At 34.9% G+C, this 19,087-nt stretch overlaps 2 protein-coding genes and 2 non-coding genes across 8 annotated transcripts; 1 reads left to right on the top strand and 3 right to left on the bottom strand.

Annotated features, from left to right (window-relative positions):
• Nucleotides 1–154: 154 nt before the first annotated feature.
• Nucleotides 155–7,461, top strand: LOC112529777 (spastin). 2 transcript variants are annotated; one of them, XM_025141177.1, is made up of 13 exons: nucleotides 155–542; nucleotides 1,226–1,317; nucleotides 1,429–1,448; nucleotides 1,772–2,012; nucleotides 2,126–2,221; nucleotides 2,306–2,421; nucleotides 2,513–2,593; nucleotides 2,823–2,946; nucleotides 3,151–3,200; nucleotides 4,159–4,249; nucleotides 4,958–4,993; nucleotides 5,763–5,860; nucleotides 7,001–7,461. In XM_025141177.1, the coding sequence occupies exons 1-13, from the start codon at nucleotides 229–231 to the stop codon at nucleotides 7,115–7,117; spliced, it is 1,476 nt and encodes a 491-aa protein (XP_024996945.1). In that variant the 5' UTR covers nucleotides 155–228; the 3' UTR covers nucleotides 7,118–7,461. The 2 variants fall into 2 exon arrangements, with proteins under 2 accessions (XP_024996945.1, XP_024996947.1); XM_025141179.1 differs by having other exon boundaries at nucleotides 179–542; nucleotides 1,847–2,012.
• A 384-nt stretch (nucleotides 7,462–7,845) lies between these two features.
• TRNAV-AAC lies at nucleotides 7,846–7,919 on the bottom strand. Its single transcript has one exon. It is a non-coding gene; the product is annotated as a tRNA-Val (tRNA).
• A 143-nt stretch (nucleotides 7,920–8,062) lies between these two features.
• Nucleotides 8,063–8,136, bottom strand: TRNAV-AAC. The gene has a single exon. It is a non-coding gene; the product is annotated as a tRNA-Val (tRNA).
• Nucleotides 8,137–9,151: 1,015 nt separating this feature from the next.
• Nucleotides 9,152–12,135, bottom strand: LOC112529851 (growth-regulating factor 7-like). 4 transcript variants are annotated; one of them, XM_025141272.1, is made up of 4 exons: nucleotides 11,982–12,135; nucleotides 11,832–11,892; nucleotides 9,825–10,201; nucleotides 9,152–9,718 (listed from the first exon to the last, which is right to left on the bottom strand). In XM_025141272.1, the coding sequence occupies exons 3-4, from the start codon at nucleotides 10,159–10,161 to the stop codon at nucleotides 9,414–9,416; spliced, it is 642 nt and encodes a 213-aa protein (XP_024997040.1). In that variant the 5' UTR covers nucleotides 10,162–10,201; nucleotides 11,832–11,892; nucleotides 11,982–12,135; the 3' UTR covers nucleotides 9,152–9,413. The 4 variants fall into 4 exon arrangements, with proteins under 4 accessions (XP_024997040.1, XP_024997041.1, XP_024997043.1 ...); XM_025141273.1 differs by having other exon boundaries at nucleotides 11,832–12,135; XM_025141275.1 differs by lacking the exons at nucleotides 11,832–11,892; nucleotides 11,982–12,135 and adding an exon at nucleotides 11,259–11,804.
• Nucleotides 12,136–19,087: the final 6,952 nt, after the last annotated feature.

Genomic DNA, 19,087 nt, shown 5'->3' with positions numbered 1-19,087 from the left:
TTTTTTTTTTTACCCAAACACTCCAAAATGACTTATCTCCGGTACCGAACTGAAATAAGTTAATAAGTCAGTTTGAAAAGCTTACCCAAACACCCCCTAAACTGTAAAGTATTGGTTACCTTGAAAAGTCAACATCCAGTTCTTGAAGCAATCGTGAGGAATCAAATGTAATTTCCTGATCAAAATCACCACCAAAATGTTGGATTATGATCAAAATCCCCTTCGGATATGAGTTTTCTCAAAGAATTAATCGACAGTTTCAGCTCAATTTTTTCTGATCCTGTTTCATCATCGAACACCTCAAATCAAAACCCTAGTTCATCCAACAATTTTCATAATCTACCAACCATGGAAGGGGTGGAGAATGAACGGGCTGCATATAAGCTCAAAGGTTACTTTGATCTTGCAAAAGAAGAGATTGATAAAGCGGTTAGGGCAGAAGAGTGGGGTTTAATCGACGATGGTATCTTACATTACCAAAACGCTCAGCGTATATTAGGCGAAGCCATTGCTACACCTGTACCTTCGTATATCAGCTCCAGGTGTCAAATTTTTTATTTAATTTGTTTGATTATACCCTGTTTGTGTATTTCTCGAATCAAAACTTGTATGGATTTTATTACAACATTTTAGCATCAAATTAAGTCTATGTACTTGGTTACAAATTTTATTGTGGCTATCCGATCTTTCTATCAGACAGTTCTGAAAATCTATCAACAGTGAAGTTGAAATGTAGCCAATTTGAATTTTATCTCTTTGTTTAGGGTGGGGGGTTATGATGGGTTTTCTTAGGAACTTGATTTTCTTTAGGTGTAAGGTGTTTTTAGAAGACTGGGTTATAAGACACTACACATCAGTAGTAAAGGGTATGAACATAAACCCCCAGCGCATGATCTTGTAATCTTCTCTGTTCAAAATGGATGCATATGTAAACTAGTATTTGATTATTAGTTAGAACAACCGACTTCTATGTTGGTATGCCTCTACTTCTGTCCTGCTCACACCCTTGATTCAATTGGTTAGTAATGAACTAGTAGTGCGTTTGTTTTTAAAAAATTCTGTCTTCTTGATCGCATGTTTAGGTTTCAATTTATTGATCTTGCTGCTATGTGGAGCAAATTTGCTACTTTTGATTTTAGCATCACCATTTAGAACTTCCCTTAGGGTTTTAGTAAATTATCATACTTAAAATTATGTCAATTTCCGTTCCTGACTTTTTCAACAGAGAGCAAGAGAAGGTGAAATCTTATCGCCAAAAGATATCAAAATGGCAAGGTCAAGTTTCTGAGAGACTACAGACTTTAAACCATCGATCAGGTTATAAGATTTCAACTTCTTTCAGATGATTGTAGATTCTTTTGATTCGATATTGAATGTTTTATTTGCTTAATTTCCTCATGCTTCCTTTTCTTGCTTTTCTCCTACCAGGTGGCACGTCAATAAACAAGGTATGGATTGGTCTAACTAAATTGTAAGTTTATATATCTAATTTATTAATCACCTTTAGTGTCAATGTTGGCAAAGCATTTACTATTAGTCTATTACTATGTAATGCATCCATCTCGTTTGAAAAACAATGTTATGCATTCATGTCTGACACATAAGAGTAGTAATGGGAGATTAACGTGATTGTACATTTAAATCGTTTGTGAAGCGATTGCGATTGTCTTTACTCAATGACTTCCTTAGTTCATCAGTGCACATCACGACAGTGTTAGTTCGCAGTGGCTTGTTTTTATAATGTTTGTATATATCCTCAAACTATTTGCAGACAACATCACCTCGGTTACAAACTACAGCAGTCTCTTCATCAATATCTAATGCTACAAAAGTGGTGTCACAAAAGTCTTCTGGTCCCAGTCTACGTGGTGTTGTGACACGGACTCAGAGTAGCAAAGCAATGAACTCGAAGCCTGTTCAAGATTCTAATGGTGGTCTTGATCCAAAGTTGATTGAGATGATAAATTCTGTTATCGTGGACAGAAGTCCATCCGTTAAATGGGAAGATATTGGTTAGATACTATAACATTATCCTTTTGCGGGGTGGTTTATTTCTAGTTACTTTTTATTTTTCAAAAGATTCCTTTTAAGTTTCTAGAACTCATCAACTGATTGGTGACTGCAGCTGGCCTTGAAAAAGCTAAACAAGCTTTGCTGGAAATGGTAATCCTGCCAACGAAAAGAAAAGACCTATTTACTGGCCTCCGTAGACCAGCTAAAGGTATTTTTTCAGTTAGGAAGGTGTTATGTTCAATGAACATCTTTCTTAGCATCTTCTTTCTTTTCTTGGTTTTGTTTCTTTCAGGCTTGCTTCTCTTTGGTCCACCAGGCACCGGTAAGACCATGCTTGCGAAGGCAGTTGCTTCGGAATCAGAAGCAACCTTTTTCAACATCTCTGCTTCCTCTTTAACATCAAAGTGGGTATGTCTTTCTTCATGATTATAGTTACTAAGTTTTCTCAACACGATGTGGATATTTTCTCATTCACATATGTTTGTTTGTACTAAAACAGGTGGGAGAGGGCGAAAAACTTGTTCGGACCCTTTTCGCAGTTGCTGTTTCTCGACAACCCTCTGTGATATTCATGGATGAAGTATGCTACTGCTTTATTTTAATGATGCTCATTTATCTCCTCCATTTTAGAAGTAATGAGCTTTTTGATCAACTAGTAAAAAGTCAAAGACTTTATAAACTTTCGGATGTAAATCACCACTTTATATGGATAAAACATGTTTTCTCACCAAACATCTAAAAATATTGTATTTCAAGTCTTCAACAAATCACAGAATTAAATTTGACAATTGTTTCTTTGTGTTACATAGATTGATAGTGTTATGTCAGCAAGAACGGTTAATGAGCATGATGCAAGCAGAAGATTGAAGTCGGAGTTCCTTGTTCAGTTTGATGGGGTAGCCTCAAAGTCGGATGATCTAGTAATTGTTATTGGTAAGCTCCACACAGTATGTCAGTGTCATAATTAAAACCTCACTTCAATGTTGCTGGTTAGTTTTTTATGCAGAGTGAAACAAGACATTTCTCTAGTCATCCCAGGCTGCATGAACAAGCATGTTGTTTGCAGTATCATGTTACTTGTACCTTTTCACTTGTCTGACATCTTGTTATGTAATGCACATCCTCTTGTTCATGCAGGTGCAACTAATAAACCACAAGAATTGGACGATGCTGTCCTTAGGAGATTGGTGAGTATGCTTGTGCATGAATGTACATGTAGATTACGTTTTCAGGAAACGATAACGTAAAATGATAGAAAAATGTAAAAAGACCAAAATGCTCCGCTATTAATGGGCTTCTTTTAACACGACTTTGATAAAGGGACGAAAACCACAACAAAATGCATACCACAGTGACTAAAGTCGTAATTAATGCGTTTTAGGGATGAAAATCGAGAAAAATGCACACCACAGGGACCAAAAGTGAAATTTACTTAAATCAACTTGTTAGAGTCCTATATTGGCTAGACTTGGACCATTTCTTCTTATATGTCGGAACCACCCTTCTCTCCTCAAAGGGCTCTTTTTGGAGAGTAATATGGGGTTTCACATATTCTCATATGGTATAAGAGCCATGATCTACCACTCTAGGGACTCGACACACTCGACAACAATCTATGCCAGTCTAGTCTCCATTGAAGGAGGATGTTAAAGTCCTACATCGGCTATATTTGGACCATTTCTTCTCGATCTATGTTGAACCCCCCTTTCTCTCCCAAGGGCTCTTCAAGAGTAATCGGGGTTCCACATATTCTCACTGTACCCATGAATTTTTTAGTACATTAAATTGGCCAAAGGATGAGTGTTGGGAGAGCTTATTTGCTTAACCTCAGACAAATTCTGGTTCATGCTTTACACTTAAAGTGCCATTCTTCTTGGCGGTTTTTTTTCAAAAATATTGTTTATCGTCTTGAATTTACCGGTAGAACTTGTATGTGTTTGGTTGACTTGGCTGGACACTGGTTACTCGTTTCCTGTCTTGTTGGACTTCCCATCATCTTTTTTGAGACACGGTAATTCAAAGATCTATTCTCATATAAATTTGTAAAATCATGGAACCATGAGAATTGTTTGCTAATTCTTGCTTCACACTTTTTTGCACATCAATATGTGTTCTGTGTACGATAAAGTTTAACTCATGTATCAGGTGAAAAGAATATACATCCCCTTGCCGGATGCAAATGTTCGGAGAGATCTCCTGAAGCACAAGCTCAAGGGTCAAGCATTTTCTTTGCCGAGTGAGAATATGTTCCTCCTGCTACACATTTCCATTAATAATTTGCTTATTACTGCCTTTGGCATGTATCTCCATTGGCAAAGGGGTGGGGCAACTTTGCCCAAATACAAGTCAGGTCTTGGGTTTAGTCTCGGGCCCCCTGCTAGCCTCAGTCGCTAAGTGAGCCAAAAAATTCTCCCTCACATTGGTGTCCTTGGAGGCTGGGTTCCGTGTGGGACCATTGCCGGTAATCAACATTTTCCCCCAGTAATTTGCGTATTACTCCCTCCGTCCCAAAATAAGTGTCTACATCCCTATTTTTGTTTGTCCCAAAATAAGTGTCCACTTCCAAAAGTGTCTACTTTCCAATTCTACCCTTAGTTATAAGATGGATATATTCATTACTCTCTTTATCATTTAGTTAATTAAAGTGTAATAATTACACATTTCTAAAACTGTGCATTTTTCAGTGGACATTTATTGTGGGGTGAAGGGAGTATAAAAATGTGTTGTCTTCTAGATGCAAGTACAATAGCTTGCATCAGAAGAGCATATACCTGAAGTACGTGCAAATAGGAGCTTCTGAACTTTTTGCATTGCCTTTTGAATGGTATTAAATGGGTGATTGACCTTTCCATATCACTTCGGTGTACTAATTTGTTCATGGTTTAAGCATACGATCACCTTAAAGTTCATTTTTCCATGTTTCTGACATTGTTGTCTGGTACAGGTGGGGATCTCGAAAGACTAGTGAAAGACACTGAGGGTGAGATGGTTTTCAATAGGGCAAATTTAGAAAGCATACATTTAGCATATCTGTCTTTCTCTAATCCTATTAATCTGTATTGCCGTTGCTTCCTCATATCACATTTTTAGTGTATCTGTTTGTCTCCTTTTCTCACACTTTTCACTGGCTAGGGGTCTTCACGGAAACAACTACTCTTTAGGGTAGAGGTCAGGTCTGGGTATATCTTACCCCGCAGACCCCTCTCCGGTGGGATATACTGGTTTTGTTTTGTTTTGTTTGGTTTGGTCTATATTGGCTATAGAAGTCATTTGCTCGGATTTGCATAAAAATCATCGTGCATGATGTGGTTGTTGCTTACCTCATGGGTGCATAACCGAGTCCAAACATGCTTTTGTTTCATATTTGTTTTGTGAAGGAGACGGAGGATGATCATGAGATTAGGGTGAAAAAGAAATTATTTTTGAGTTCATTCCCTAAATTCTTTTCTCATTGCCCTTCCTAAATTCTCTTCCTAAGAGCATCCTCGATGGTTGTTTTTCCAAGAACTGGGACCTACAAGCTTAGGTGGCCAAGCGAGACAAGAAAAGAAGTGGAACCCACAAGCTTATTGAGGGCTTGTGCAGACGCAAGCAAAAAAATCTGATGTGGGCAAAAAAGCTCTCAGAAAAAAAGTCTTCATAAATCTCCATTGTGGATGCTTTAAGCTCATCCTGCATCAGAACAAAGTGCATAATCTACGATTTTTATTTTTATCCAAGTAGTTATTCATAATGTGCTGATTGTGTAGGATATTCTGGGAGTGATCTGCAAGCTTTGTGTGAGGAAGCAGCGATGATGCCTATAAGAGAGCTTGGTTCGAACATTCTCACCGTCAAGGCTGATCAGGTAACTTTGCTTAAAATGTTATCTATTTCTTCCTCGGCCCCATACAAGTACCGATTTCATTTTTTGACAAGTTCTCTTTTTCAATATTTCAAGCTAAATTACCTAATTTTCTTATTTTGGCTCATTCTCCTTGATGATGCTTCAACTTAGTTACAATCGATTAATAATTTCTTATATTTTTGTGTCGGATTAACGGTTTGATTAAAAAAATCCAACTTTGTGGTACCCAAGAATCATGAATAAAACCTTGAGGGCTAACTCAACTAGCAAATAAAGTCTAGGACTCTTAGGGCTTCTCCCCATTGGTCGCTTGTTCTAGTCTCCTCATGGCCAATGGGGATTTTCCTGGTTGTTATCTTTAGGGCCCCATGTGATTAGTTCAGTTGCGCACAAGCTGGCCCGGACACCCATGCTACCCAAAAAAATCATGAGTTCTCTTGTACGCTCACCATTTGATATATGGGTTGGCTGGTGTACCCAACTCGGGCACCTTGCAAGGTCTATTCATAATACCTCTATTTCCCATTATTAGGTTTATGCACAACACATTCTTATTTTCTTTATCGAATCCAATCAGCCATGTTTGCAATCATAGGCTATCTTATTCTTTTGAACTTATTGAAAAAGCCCCATTTGGTTACCAAACATGACTAGTTTAACAACTATCTTATCAGCCAGTTTCCCAAGCATACCCTAAGAGCCTGTTTGTTAGCAGCTTAACACAACTTATTCGATCAGCATAGGATTGTTTGGTAGTGACTTAATGATATAGAAAGTGACTTATTTGGTAAGCTTCTAGGGGGATATTTATGCAGAAAGCCGAGTTTTTTTCTCCCCGAACCTTCCCCTTCCAATAAAAAAACACGTTCCTTCCATTTGTGAGAAGACTCTCCCAAACAAAAACCTTTCTAATCTATACAAACAGATTAATCTACACAAACAACTTTATCCATACAGTACTTAACGGAAAACCAACCAAACAGCCCCTAAATCCCACACGAAGTGAGATCTGGGGAGGGTAAGATGTACACGTTCTTTCCTCAACCTCAAAGTGTCTCTAATCCTACACAAGTAAATGCCAAAAATCTTACCATGATCACGTTAGAACTTAATCTTCAATTGTTATATGCCTGCTACCAGTTACGACGGTTAAAATACGGAGATTTCCAGAAAGCGATGACCGTGATTCGACCAAGCCTTCTAAAAAGCAAATGGGAAGAGCTTGAACAGTGGAACAGAGAGTTCGGCTCTAACTAATTCCACCATCAAAAAATAACAGAGGGTAAAAAAATCACGTTTTCGGCTACAGGAAACAAGATCGGCCCCAAAATTAAACAGCTATACCGTATAAGGGTTGGATTCGACAAATCCGGATGAAAGTACAACTTTTACTACATGAGGTACAAGTCACAGCATATGCTCCGGAAAGGTACAAATTACAACTTTCACTGCATAAGGTACGAGTGTTTATAGCATCATCGTTCTAGAATTTATGGAACGGGATTTCGTCAAATATTGTAATGACTTGTATGTTATTCATCGATGAATGTATGGTCAATCTTTGAAACATATGGCTGCTTAACCTTTGATGATATTTGGAATTTGTAAAACATGTAGTGAATGTATTATTTCCTTCGTTCCAAAATAAGTGTCCCGGGTTTTGTTTATATTTGTCTCGGAATCAGTATCTACTTTCAATAACGTTGCGTTCTCGAAACCTGTTTTACGAAGAAAAGGAAAGGGACGGAAAGTAAAAAACTCGTGTTCTTGTAACTTTTTTAGGAGAGAGAAAGGAAACCAGAAGGAAAATAATGATAAGTTTCTTTTCAAAACCCAAATATGGGCCGAAAGGGAAGGAAAAGAAACAAAATTAGAACTCCTCGACGATTTGTGTGCATTTTGTTATTTTTAAAAGTATGAGGACCTGTTTGGTTGATTCGATAAAGTCTAGGTACCGTAAAAGTGAAACAGCAAAAATGTAAACTTGGCTTCGCCCGGGTTCGAACCGGAGACCTTCAGTGTGTTAGACTGACGTGATAACCAACTACACCACGAAACCGTTGGTTGTTTTGTTAATTTTTTAACATTTATCGTCTTTTGAATTTTTTGGGTGCATTTTGTTATTTTTGAAAGTCTGAGGACCTGTTTGCTTGATTCGATAAAGTCTAGGTACCGTAAAAGTGAAACAGCAAAAATGTAAATTGGCTTCGCCCGGGTTCGAACCGGAGACCTTCAGTGTGTTAGACTGACGTGATAACCAACTACACCACGAAACCGGCTTGTTTATTTTTATTATCTTTTACATAAATATATGTTTATTCTTAGTGTAACAATAATAAAAGATAGTTTGGCAGTTGCTGAAATAGTTTGCTTTAGAATGATTAAAAGACTCTCATGATATAGTATAAAATAAAATATAATTGTTTGATAATTGTTTACAAGGAAATTAGGGCACTGAATGGTTAAGGAAGACCAAAGATACAAAAGCATCAAAGGGTTAGAACCATTACATTTTTTTTTGCCAAACAAAGATTTACCTCTTAAATGTTTGAAACTGTAGTTTGACTTTGTGTTGGTCAATTCATATAAATATTTTGTAAAGTTTGTAGTAGAAAAGAGAGCTTATTGTATAGATTTACATGTTCATGATTTGTAGAGAGTTTCTAGAGAGAGAAACTTGTTTTTAGAAAGAGAAACAATCAGTACATATGATTTGAGTTTAATTGTTGTTCTTGATTGTTTAGATTACTTGTTACTTGATCACAGCGGGATTATCACTTATATAAAACCGAGTATGCAAAAAAGGTACTTATGTCGTTTTTGTAAATTAAGGAGCCGTTTACCAAACACTTACCCGGTAAGTGCTTACCGGTAAAATTTAACACTATTATTTACTTACCGGATAAGATTTTAATCCATCAAAACGACATTGTATGCAACAATTCACCCGGTAAGCACTTACCGTGGTAAGAGTCGTCGCCCTCACTTACCGGGTAAGACTCATGGTCCGTGTCTCGCTCTTACCGGGTAAGATTCTTAGTCCTTATCATATTCATCCGGTGAGATAATGTGACTTGGTAAGCGCCTACCCGGATAAGTGTTTGGTAAACAGCCCCTAAATTAATACAGATTTTCTACATGCAATTATCGTCGGAAATCAAAAACCGAACCAAACAAACACAATATATCCCCCACCTGAAGGTAGGATACGATATCAATACCCAAATCAATTCAACCCGAAACTTTGAAAAAGAGCCAAAGAACATCGATAAAAAAGCAATACGAGTGTAACACGAAGGTTATGCCGTTGGGTTCGGTTCAAAAGCTTTCACAACTCGGAAAATTCGAAAATAAAAGGATCTGGTTCACGGTTACAAACCAGACTCGACCAAAGTACCGAACCAAACAAATCCCGTATATCCCATATAGACATTAGTCTGGACCAGATTGAACCACATAGTTATCTAATGAATTTAACCATAATAAACAAGCTCGGAGAACAACAAGCCATCGACTCAACGGTGGAATCGGACTCGATCTTTTAAGTAACAGCTTATGTAGAGATGGTGGTGGCATCACTGCTGCCGGGGTTGCTGCTAGATTCATCGTTTGATCGATTTCCATCATCGTCCATTTGTTTATAACTCGACCCTACTGAGAAAGATCGACTAGCGTTCAAGTTTCGAAGATTCTCGACCTTTTTAGCCCCTCGGTGCATGTGTATCCCACAGTATTTCTGCTTCGGGAGGGCATCTTTGCTGCACTGCCATTTCTTGCCGTCGGTTCTTCGGCATCTTTCGGATCCGGTTACGGAAAGAGCGATGCTATTATCGTGGCTTGAGGTGCCGCAACCTTGAACTACAAATGTAAGAGACAAATAGCTCGTGAGAAACTAGACGGAAAACAAACGTCACAAAAACAACGAAACCAAAACGATAAAGAAGTAGATAGTTTTAAGACATACCATTGCCATTTTGAAGTACACTTTTTGGGGAGAATCCGAACTCGAGAGCATTTACCCTGCTAAGTTTCTTGATTTTGAGGCTTTGATTCTTGATATGAACTTTGCCATGATTTATAGCATTGTTGATTGCAGCGGATTGAAGATTAGAAACGGGTTTCAGAGATGAAACGGTTGAGATTGACGTTGATACGGTTTCAGGAACTTCCACAGGCTTTCTTGAACGTAATCGGCCTCTGTGTATGTGGCGCTCACAATACTTCTGAGAAGGAAGCACGGGCCAACGACACCTCCATTTCTTCCCATCGGTTCTTCTACACCTCCCTGGTTCAAGATCCATCGGGCTCGGTTCACGAACCCTAGAGGACCAAATGCTTTGACTGAAAAAGCAAAACATGTTTCATATTAGGGTGAATTTGCACCGAACTAAGGGTCTGTCTGTTAGCAGCTTAATGAGCTTAACAGGACTCGCAACTTATTCGGTCAGTTATACATGACTGTTTGGTAGTGGCTTATATAAAGCCAAGTTTTTCCAGACCTACCCTCCCAATTAAAAAATACACTCCTATCTATGAAAAAACCCTCCTAAACAAGAACTTTTTCAATCTATACAGACTGACTTAATCCACACAAACACCTTTATACATACATGACTTAATGGAAAACCAACCAAACAGCCTCTAACGCTGAGCTAGGCTTAAGAGATATATTAGGTAGGCTTGGGCTTGGCTCATGGCTTGCCAAGCTTGCAAAACTCGGGCTTCACTTCCCAAAAGCTAGAGCTAGGTTCAATTCCTTTAAGCAGCATAAAAGCTTTTTTAAGCTCAGCCTTGGCTTGGCTTGGCTTGGCTTGGCTTGGCTAAATGAAAGCTTGAACCGTATAAACTTACACTGAAAATTACCAAAACTTACTAATCATTTAAGCGAATAACGTACATAACCAAGCAAAATCTAATCAAGAAACTCAAGAACCCACATAGGATACTCCATGGAGTAATCTTAATTATTCAGAATGAGAAAGTTCAATGATTTCTTCATTCAAAAAAATAGTTTAGGGACTTAGGGGCCGTTTACCAAACACTTACCCGGTAAATAATTATCAGTAAATTTAACACTATCATTTACTTACCGGATAAGATTTTAGTCCACCAAAACGGTATCGTATGCAACAATTTACCAGGTAAGCGCTTACCATAGTAAGAGTCGTCGCCTTCACTTACCGGGTAAGACTCTTGGTCATTGTCTCGCTCTTACCGGGTAAGATTCTTGATCCTTACCATATTCATCCGGTAAGGTAAAATGACTTGGTGTTCACTTACCCGAGTAAGCGTTTGGTAAACGGCTCCTTAATTATTCAAAAGGGAAAAGTTCGTTGGGTTTTCTTGAACTTTTCCGTTAACTAAATTAGTAAAATGCACAACCAATCTCACATAATACCAACTTATGCAGAGCTGTCCTCTGTCCCCAAATAGTAGAACGGTTGTTTCTCGCGATTGCTACGAGTGCTTGCGTAACCAATCTCACGTAATCAAGCAAAGTATGATTCAGAAAACCAAAATGTCACCTAAAATATCAAATCTAGAATCCCAAATGGCAACAAATCAATATGGAATCAAACCCTATAACTCCATGATGAGTGAACATCAAAGCAAACCCACAACAAAATTTCAACAAAACTCAATAACCAAAGCAGAATCTGATGAACAACCTTAAACCCTACCTCAAATTTCAAAATGGAATCCCCAAATTGAGCAAAGGATTACAAGTTTATGCAACAAAAAAGCATAAAATCTTACATCTAACCAAACCCCCACCTGAAATTCCAACATGGAGTACCAAATTTCAATATGGAATCACAAAATTGAAGAGAAAGGGCTGCAACAAACCTCAAAATCTAACAAAAATCAGCAGTCTAATAAAAAACCCCACCTGAATTCGAGTCCTGAGTTCCAAAATTACCAAAAAAAACAGAAGTAGAATAGAACGAAACGAAACGAAACGAAACGAAACCTGATAAATGACTGAGAACCAGAATTAGAAGCCAACTCAATCGACGATGATCACCTTCTTGCTATCATATGCATCGAAAACAATTACAAAAACCATAAATAACCAAACAAAACATCTGAATTTTGAGCGTGGGTTAGAGAGAGGAAGAACCTGAGTGCATTTTAAGCAATTGAGTCGCCATTTTTCTACGTAGGGTTCTTCAGAAAACACCCAACAGTAGTAGTACAATAGTGAGAGAAAACAACATAGCGCCATTCGATATATATGGGTGTTGCCATTAGAGTAGTTTGTCAGAGGCCTTGGGTGAAACTGACGGTGGGTTTCAGAGTTTCAGCCTTCAACAGAGAGAACAGTGGCAGAAAGTAGAAACCCACGCGCGCGTAAGCTTTACGTCCTTGGTTGGCGCGTCTATATATAGTTATATACGTTCAAAACTGGCGTGGGCCGAATTTGGCCCGGATGGGCCACCAGCAGTCCAATAAGAAGACCTGTATTTGTAAGTTGTATCGTAACCCATCATCAACTCGCTCTGAGTTGGCAACTCAACTTTGACTCGCTTATCTTCGATGGCTGACTCAGGATTTTTTTCGAAGAGGTCAACCGGTGTGTTTTGGTTCATTTCGAGAGAGTTTTCAGGTTTTTTGGTTCATTTTGAAAGACTTTTCGGGTTTTTTTGGTTGATGTTCCTTATATTTTCTAATATCCATAAGTACTATAAAATAGTTTAACGGGTATACATATCATACCTCAAAAAAATCCGACTTGCAAAAATAATTTGAACAGGTGCATGGAAACCTGCTCGGATATACATAGGTCCATTCTTAGTTATCCCGGTTACAAATTATTTGAGTTCGAACTTGATTCAAAGTCAATAAAACCATAATTTGTTTCAAATATTAGGGGTTATTTGTTTACTTTTTAATAGTTCCATTAAGAGGCAGTTTCTGAATCGTTAAGAGGTGAATCTTGTTTGGTCAAAAAAAAGTATGTCTCTTAATGATTCTAAAACCCTCCGAATGGTTTGACAGTTGTTAAATTGTTTGGTGCAAAATGATTAAGTGGTCAGAATAATTAAGAGGCTCTCATGATATAGTGCAAAATGAAATATAATTGTTTGATAATTGTTTACAATGAAATTAAGACGCTAAATGATTAAGGGAAAACTCATGATACAAAATCATTCAAAGAGTTTTAAAACCATTAAGAGACAAACTTTTTTTAGCCAAACAAGATTCACCTCTTAATGATTCAAAGACTGCTTCTTAGTGGAACTATTAAGAGATAAACAAACAACCCTTTACCATATGAGAATAAAAATAAAATGTACGTTGTTCACATTTCACTAATATATCCTACACTTTATTTAAAATTTATTTAATACAAATTTATATTATTTATATCCAGTTATCATTCTTTATTGTTATTTAACTTTTGGTACGACGTTCTGAATGTATGAAATTATATTTCTTTTTTTCCTTTTCCTGGAAACGGATGATCCTAGACTTCGTACAGACCAATCCAATCTGCAAATTACAAGTGTAGGCTTCGTCCACAACCCTCAGATAAATCACCCAGTGTCCACGATCGTATATATAGATGGAAGAACTCGAACTCGGGTTGAGTTTATCATTCTATTTTCCTTGTCCTTGCTTTTATCGGTGTGTTAATCCAGCATTTATTATGAAATCAAATACAGATAATTTCATACCCATGCCAATATGGTTATCCGACTAGATCTGTTGGCTGGTTTATTTGCAAAACATCGTATTTTACCCTTTTTCCCTCCATCCTTCGCCTCTTCAGGTACAACATTGGACCATTTTGCAAACATATTTTACTATAAACTCAGCTTTGATGATTTTCTAAACTTGAAGGGGTGTATTGGTATTTCATGATTTTGAAGGGTGTAATATGTCCATTTGGGCTATAGCCCACTTTTATTGCATGGGCCTCCTATTTTTACTAATATCCAGAAAAAAAAACATTATTATGTTTTTTCTCTTCTATTTAGTTAATATTTATATATATATTTTTTTATCGATTTATGTATTTATATAAATAGATATTTATCCCCTCTCTCTCTCACACACACACAAACATATACATATAGACTTGGAATCACATAAGACCAGTTTGCTTTCGTGAAATCCGTGAGACCACTTTTTTCCTTTTGAAACTTCAATAAAACGTTATGAATGTAACTTTCACAGTGTTTTTGCTGTGAAGGTTCGGCTTTCTTTTACCTTCACAGCGTTTTGCTGTGAAATTTCAAGTGTAAAAAAATGATCTCACAGGTCTCACGAAAACAAACCGGTCTCACATGAACCCAACTATATATATATATATAAAGGGTACTTGTGTAATGTAGCGAGATATATCTCAATTTTAATGTTTCGTTTTATTATTTGTCTCAGTCGATATAATAAAAAACAATAATTTTTTTTATTTTTAAATAAATATAAATTAAAAGATATCATAAAAAATTAAAAAAAATCGGTGTCGGTATCAAATTAACTATTTAAAAATTCTTTCTTTTTTTGTTTAATTCTTTTAATTCAATTTTTTATCATAATTTAATTTAGGTTTAATAATGAATTAATTTATTTTTGTCTTTAATAATATAATTTTTTATAAAGATAATAATTAACTATTATGTTAAACTCAAAATTTGTGTGAATTAAAAGTTTAGATTTTTTATATTTAAAATGAAAATTTTATAATATATTTGATTATAATTACATGTAGTTAATTACACGAATTCAAAACTGAAATTCTAATAAGTTGTATTTGACCACAATTTACTTGTAGCTTTAAAATTTAAGTAATATGCATCAATAAACAGTAATTCATGCATAAAAATGATTTTTTAAGACTTTTAGTGATAATACAACTAAAAAGTTAGTCACACAATGCAGCAAGATACATCTCGATTTTAATATTTATTTTATTTGCATCTATCGATGTTATCATATGATTTTATGTGATTTTGAAAAAACGATAATATTTTTGGGTTCCAGTAAAATATAAATTTGAAGATCTCATAAAAATTTGAAAAAATATATGTATCAATATCAATACCAAAATAACTATTCAAAAGTTCTTGTTTTTTTTGTAATTCGTTTATTTCAATTTTTATATTATAACTTAATTTAGATTTAATAAGGAAGTAATTTACTATCGGTGTAATAATATAACTTTTTTGCAAATCTATTAGAAGTTAATAATTATTTTAATTATATTTTAGATTTTTATATATTTAAAACGAGACGTTTATCCTGTATTTGATTATGTTTGTCGGCAGTTAGTTACACAAATTCGAACACAGGGCTTTAATAAGTTGTACTTACGTATAATTTACTTGTAATCTTGAATTGCAAGTATTATTCATCAATAAACAGTACATAATGCATCAAAAATGATTCTTAAGAGTTTGTATCAAATGTTTTATAATACAGTATATATATATATATATATATATATATATATATATATATATATAGGTAGAGGTTCAAACGAGAACCCCTGTGATTTACAAGAATGCGAGAACAACCCAATAACCTCAAACTTTTTTAATTAATAAATTAACTTATATTATATATTAATAATTTAGTAAGGGCAGTAATGTAACTAAATAATTTTTATAATTTTTATTTTATTTCAATTTCATAATAATCCCTTTTGTTGACCACGTCTCCACGTTTTCCTTTGGTTAGTTTTCTTATCTAACCTTCTTCTCCAGATCGTTCATCCTTCTTCTCCAGATCGTTTATGATAGTCGACTTTCTTAATATCTTTTCTTCATATCGTTAGTATCCATATTTTTGTCGATCTAGAATGGACGACTTGAAACCCATATCACATGATTATCAAACCATATCACACAAAATCGTTTTTCTTGTGATAAATGTGTGATTGTCTAATCCTAACCTATCGAAACTATCTAAAATCGTTGTGATAATGTCTAACCTAACCCATTGAAACCATGATCAAGTCGAGTGATATTGATATCACATTATCATACCCATATCACATGATTATCACACCCATATCACACAAAATCGTTTTCGTTGTGATAAATGTGTGATTATCTATCCTAACCTATCAAAACCATCCGAAATCGTTGTGATAATGTCTAACCTAACCCATTGAAACCATAATCAAGTCGAGTGATATTGATATCACATGATTATCACACCCATATTACACAAAATCGTTTAATTGATTTCGTCAGTAATTCGTTGTGATAAATGTGTGATAAACTAATTAGATAAGACGTTATAACTTCTTTGTTGGTCTCCTTGAATTCTTAACCGATATATTAGATAAGGATAATCAATATTAATCATGTGATCGTGTTAAAAGATTTTATGATATCATTTCCATTATTACCCTTTTAATTTTAATTTTTTTAATCTTTTTAAATTTCAATTTTAATTTTAAAAATCTTTTAATTTTATTTTTTTTATCACAATATGAGGTTAATAGGTTGTTCTCACATTCTCGTAAATCACAGGAGTTTTCGTTTAAACCCTTATATATATATATATATATATATATATATATATATATATATATATATATGGGGGTAAAAGATTCAGAGATAACCATAGAAAAAAAAAACTGAATAATGTATTCAAACTATTGATTGGTATTTTAAGATCCGGTCAAAAATGTGATTATAACCACTTTTTTCAAAAATAAATATATATTTTCCTATTTTTTAAATAAAAAATCGGTTAATATAATGAGAATTAAGTAAGCATATTACACCAACAAACCGATACTGTATTATCTTTAATTTTACATCTATTTTGATATATTTTTTATCTGTTTTTTTTTTCTGATTTTCTTTCTTTAGTTTTTCTCTCAATCTCACTCGTAAGTTGTTGATTTGATTAAGGAACGTTTACCAAACACTTATCCGGATAAGCATTTACCAAGTCATATTATCTTACCGGATGAATATAACAAGAGCCAAGAATCTTACCCGGTAAGAGCGAGGCAAGGACCAAGAGTCTTATCCGGCAAGTGAGGACGACAAGTCTTACCATGGTTAGTGCTTACCGGGGGGGTATATTGTTGCATAAGATGCCGTTTTTATAGACTAAAATCTTATCGAATAAGTAAATGATATTGTTGAGTTTTACTGATAAACGCTTACCGCAGGGACGGACCCAAAAAAAAATTCAAATGGCGATGCCATTTGACTATAAGAAAAAATTATAGGGAAAAAAAATTCAAACGGTAGCACCGTTTGGCTATAAGAAACAAATATACGAAAAAAAATTTCAATTGGTGGCACCATTTGACTAAGAAATGACACTAACACGATTCGAACTTGTATCTGGGATGAAATAAAAGTCTTGCAAACCAATTCTACCAAATAAAATTTGTTCTGATTGTAGTTTCAAAAGACCTACGGTGACACACAATAGATTAATATGGTTACACCTTTAACGAACCTATATTTTTTTTATCCTTCGATAAAAGAATAATACGGTGGCACCAAAGTAGGTTCGTCCCTGGCTTACCGGGTAAGCGTTTGGTAAATGGCCCATAAGACATTCTAACATAGAAGACTTATAATTTTGTTTATGTAGCACAACAACGATGTGACAAAATCATTGTGACATCCGTCATTTTTGGAGCATCAGGTTAGCACCTTTAAAGGGGTTTCTATATTTAGAACTATATTTTATTAGGATCTAGTCATGTTGATTATAAGTCATCTGGCTTAGTTCCCAAATATAGTTCAGAGAATCTTGTTTCGACGGATAACTGATAAAGTTAATTTATGTAATGCCAAATATATTAAAAATGCTCCAAATATAATAAAGTTGATATTATAAGTCCAAATTAAAATATAAAAGTCTCATTTGAATGTCCAAATAATTTTCACAAAAATGTGGAACTTTGATTTAATAATGATATTTTTATCAATATTTGACAAATTGTCTTTTGTTATAATTTAAATGGACTTTATTTTTGTTTAAAAGAAAAATAATTTTTTTATTGGACTTGGGCCGTAAGATGTCAGTCCATTTCTTTTCTTTAAACCCACATATAAATACCCCACATTCTTTGAAAAACTCTCATTTTTTATCCTCATTTTGCAAAAGAAACCTTTCCTCTCCCTAATCTCCTTCTCTCTCTCTAAATCAAACCTCCTAGCCGAGTTCATCTTCAAGCATCTTTAGAAATCTGTCAATATTGAAGAATATCCAAGATTTCAAGAAAAATGTATTATACTAGTTATCTTATCTTTATAAAATAACAAAGATTCTCATTTTTCTACACCTACTTCTCGTTCTTGTAGTTAAAATTTCTGGAGAATTCAAAAGGAGAGATTATACATCAAAGACATGAAAATGTCTTCAAAAGGATGATAATCTATGATCCATGATCTTCGAACTCTAAGAAAGTAGGAGAAAACCACATTGCATGTGGAATTTAATCATGAAAAGATGTATTTTGAAAGCTGACATATTTTGTTAGCACTTGTGTCGACTGTATCTTTCAAAATAAAAGTCCAAATGTTCTGGTTTTTCTTCTAAAACATACTTTGATGAGTTATCTTTCTAATGCAACTGGTCTCACTAAAAAATATTACGTTTTGAGCTTTCAAGTTCTTGATACAAGATTATGGTGCAAAAAGAGCATTGCTGACAGAATCTTGCATGCATCTTAAATCGGTCATATCTTCTTCAAAACTCATTGAAAATGGGTGATTCTTTTTTTAGAAGTTAGCCTTATGTGTTAGCTTTAAAATAAAGTTAAAATCACTGAAAAATGATGAGTTTAGACCCCCCAAATGACCGTCACTCGAAGAGTGTGCAATCTGGCTTGGGGACTGTGTCACTTAAAGTTGTAGGGTATTAATGAGTGCCTTAAACCCATTCAAAATTCTTGATATTTGGGAAAAATCTGTTTAACTCATTATTATGGATGATATAAAAATTTGGACACAAAATGACTTTTGGAAGGTTCCTCTTTACAGTGATTTGTGAGACCAAAAAAAAATTCCAGAGACAGAATCTGCATTCTGTCCAAATATCAGCTTTTTGTGCAAAGGACTTTGATTTTAAAATATATAATTTATGGGCTATTTTTAGAGCAGATAATATAAGTATCAACTTTAATTCATAAAAACTCGTTGGCATTACATAGGATATAATTTGACTTTATCTTTATCGAGACCTGTTAGGTGATCTAATTATTGGTTTTCGGACTGTTTAGGAAGGTTAGGGCGGACGTTT

This window comes from Cynara cardunculus (assembly GCF_001531365.2).
Source record: "Cynara cardunculus var. scolymus isolate 2C chromosome LG 16, CcrdV1, whole genome shotgun sequence".
Classification (NCBI taxonomy): Eukaryota; Viridiplantae; Streptophyta; class Magnoliopsida; order Asterales; family Asteraceae; genus Cynara; species Cynara cardunculus.
The sequence above is the reverse complement of the archived record's forward strand: the minus strand, read 5'-3'. Positions and strand labels throughout refer to the sequence as shown.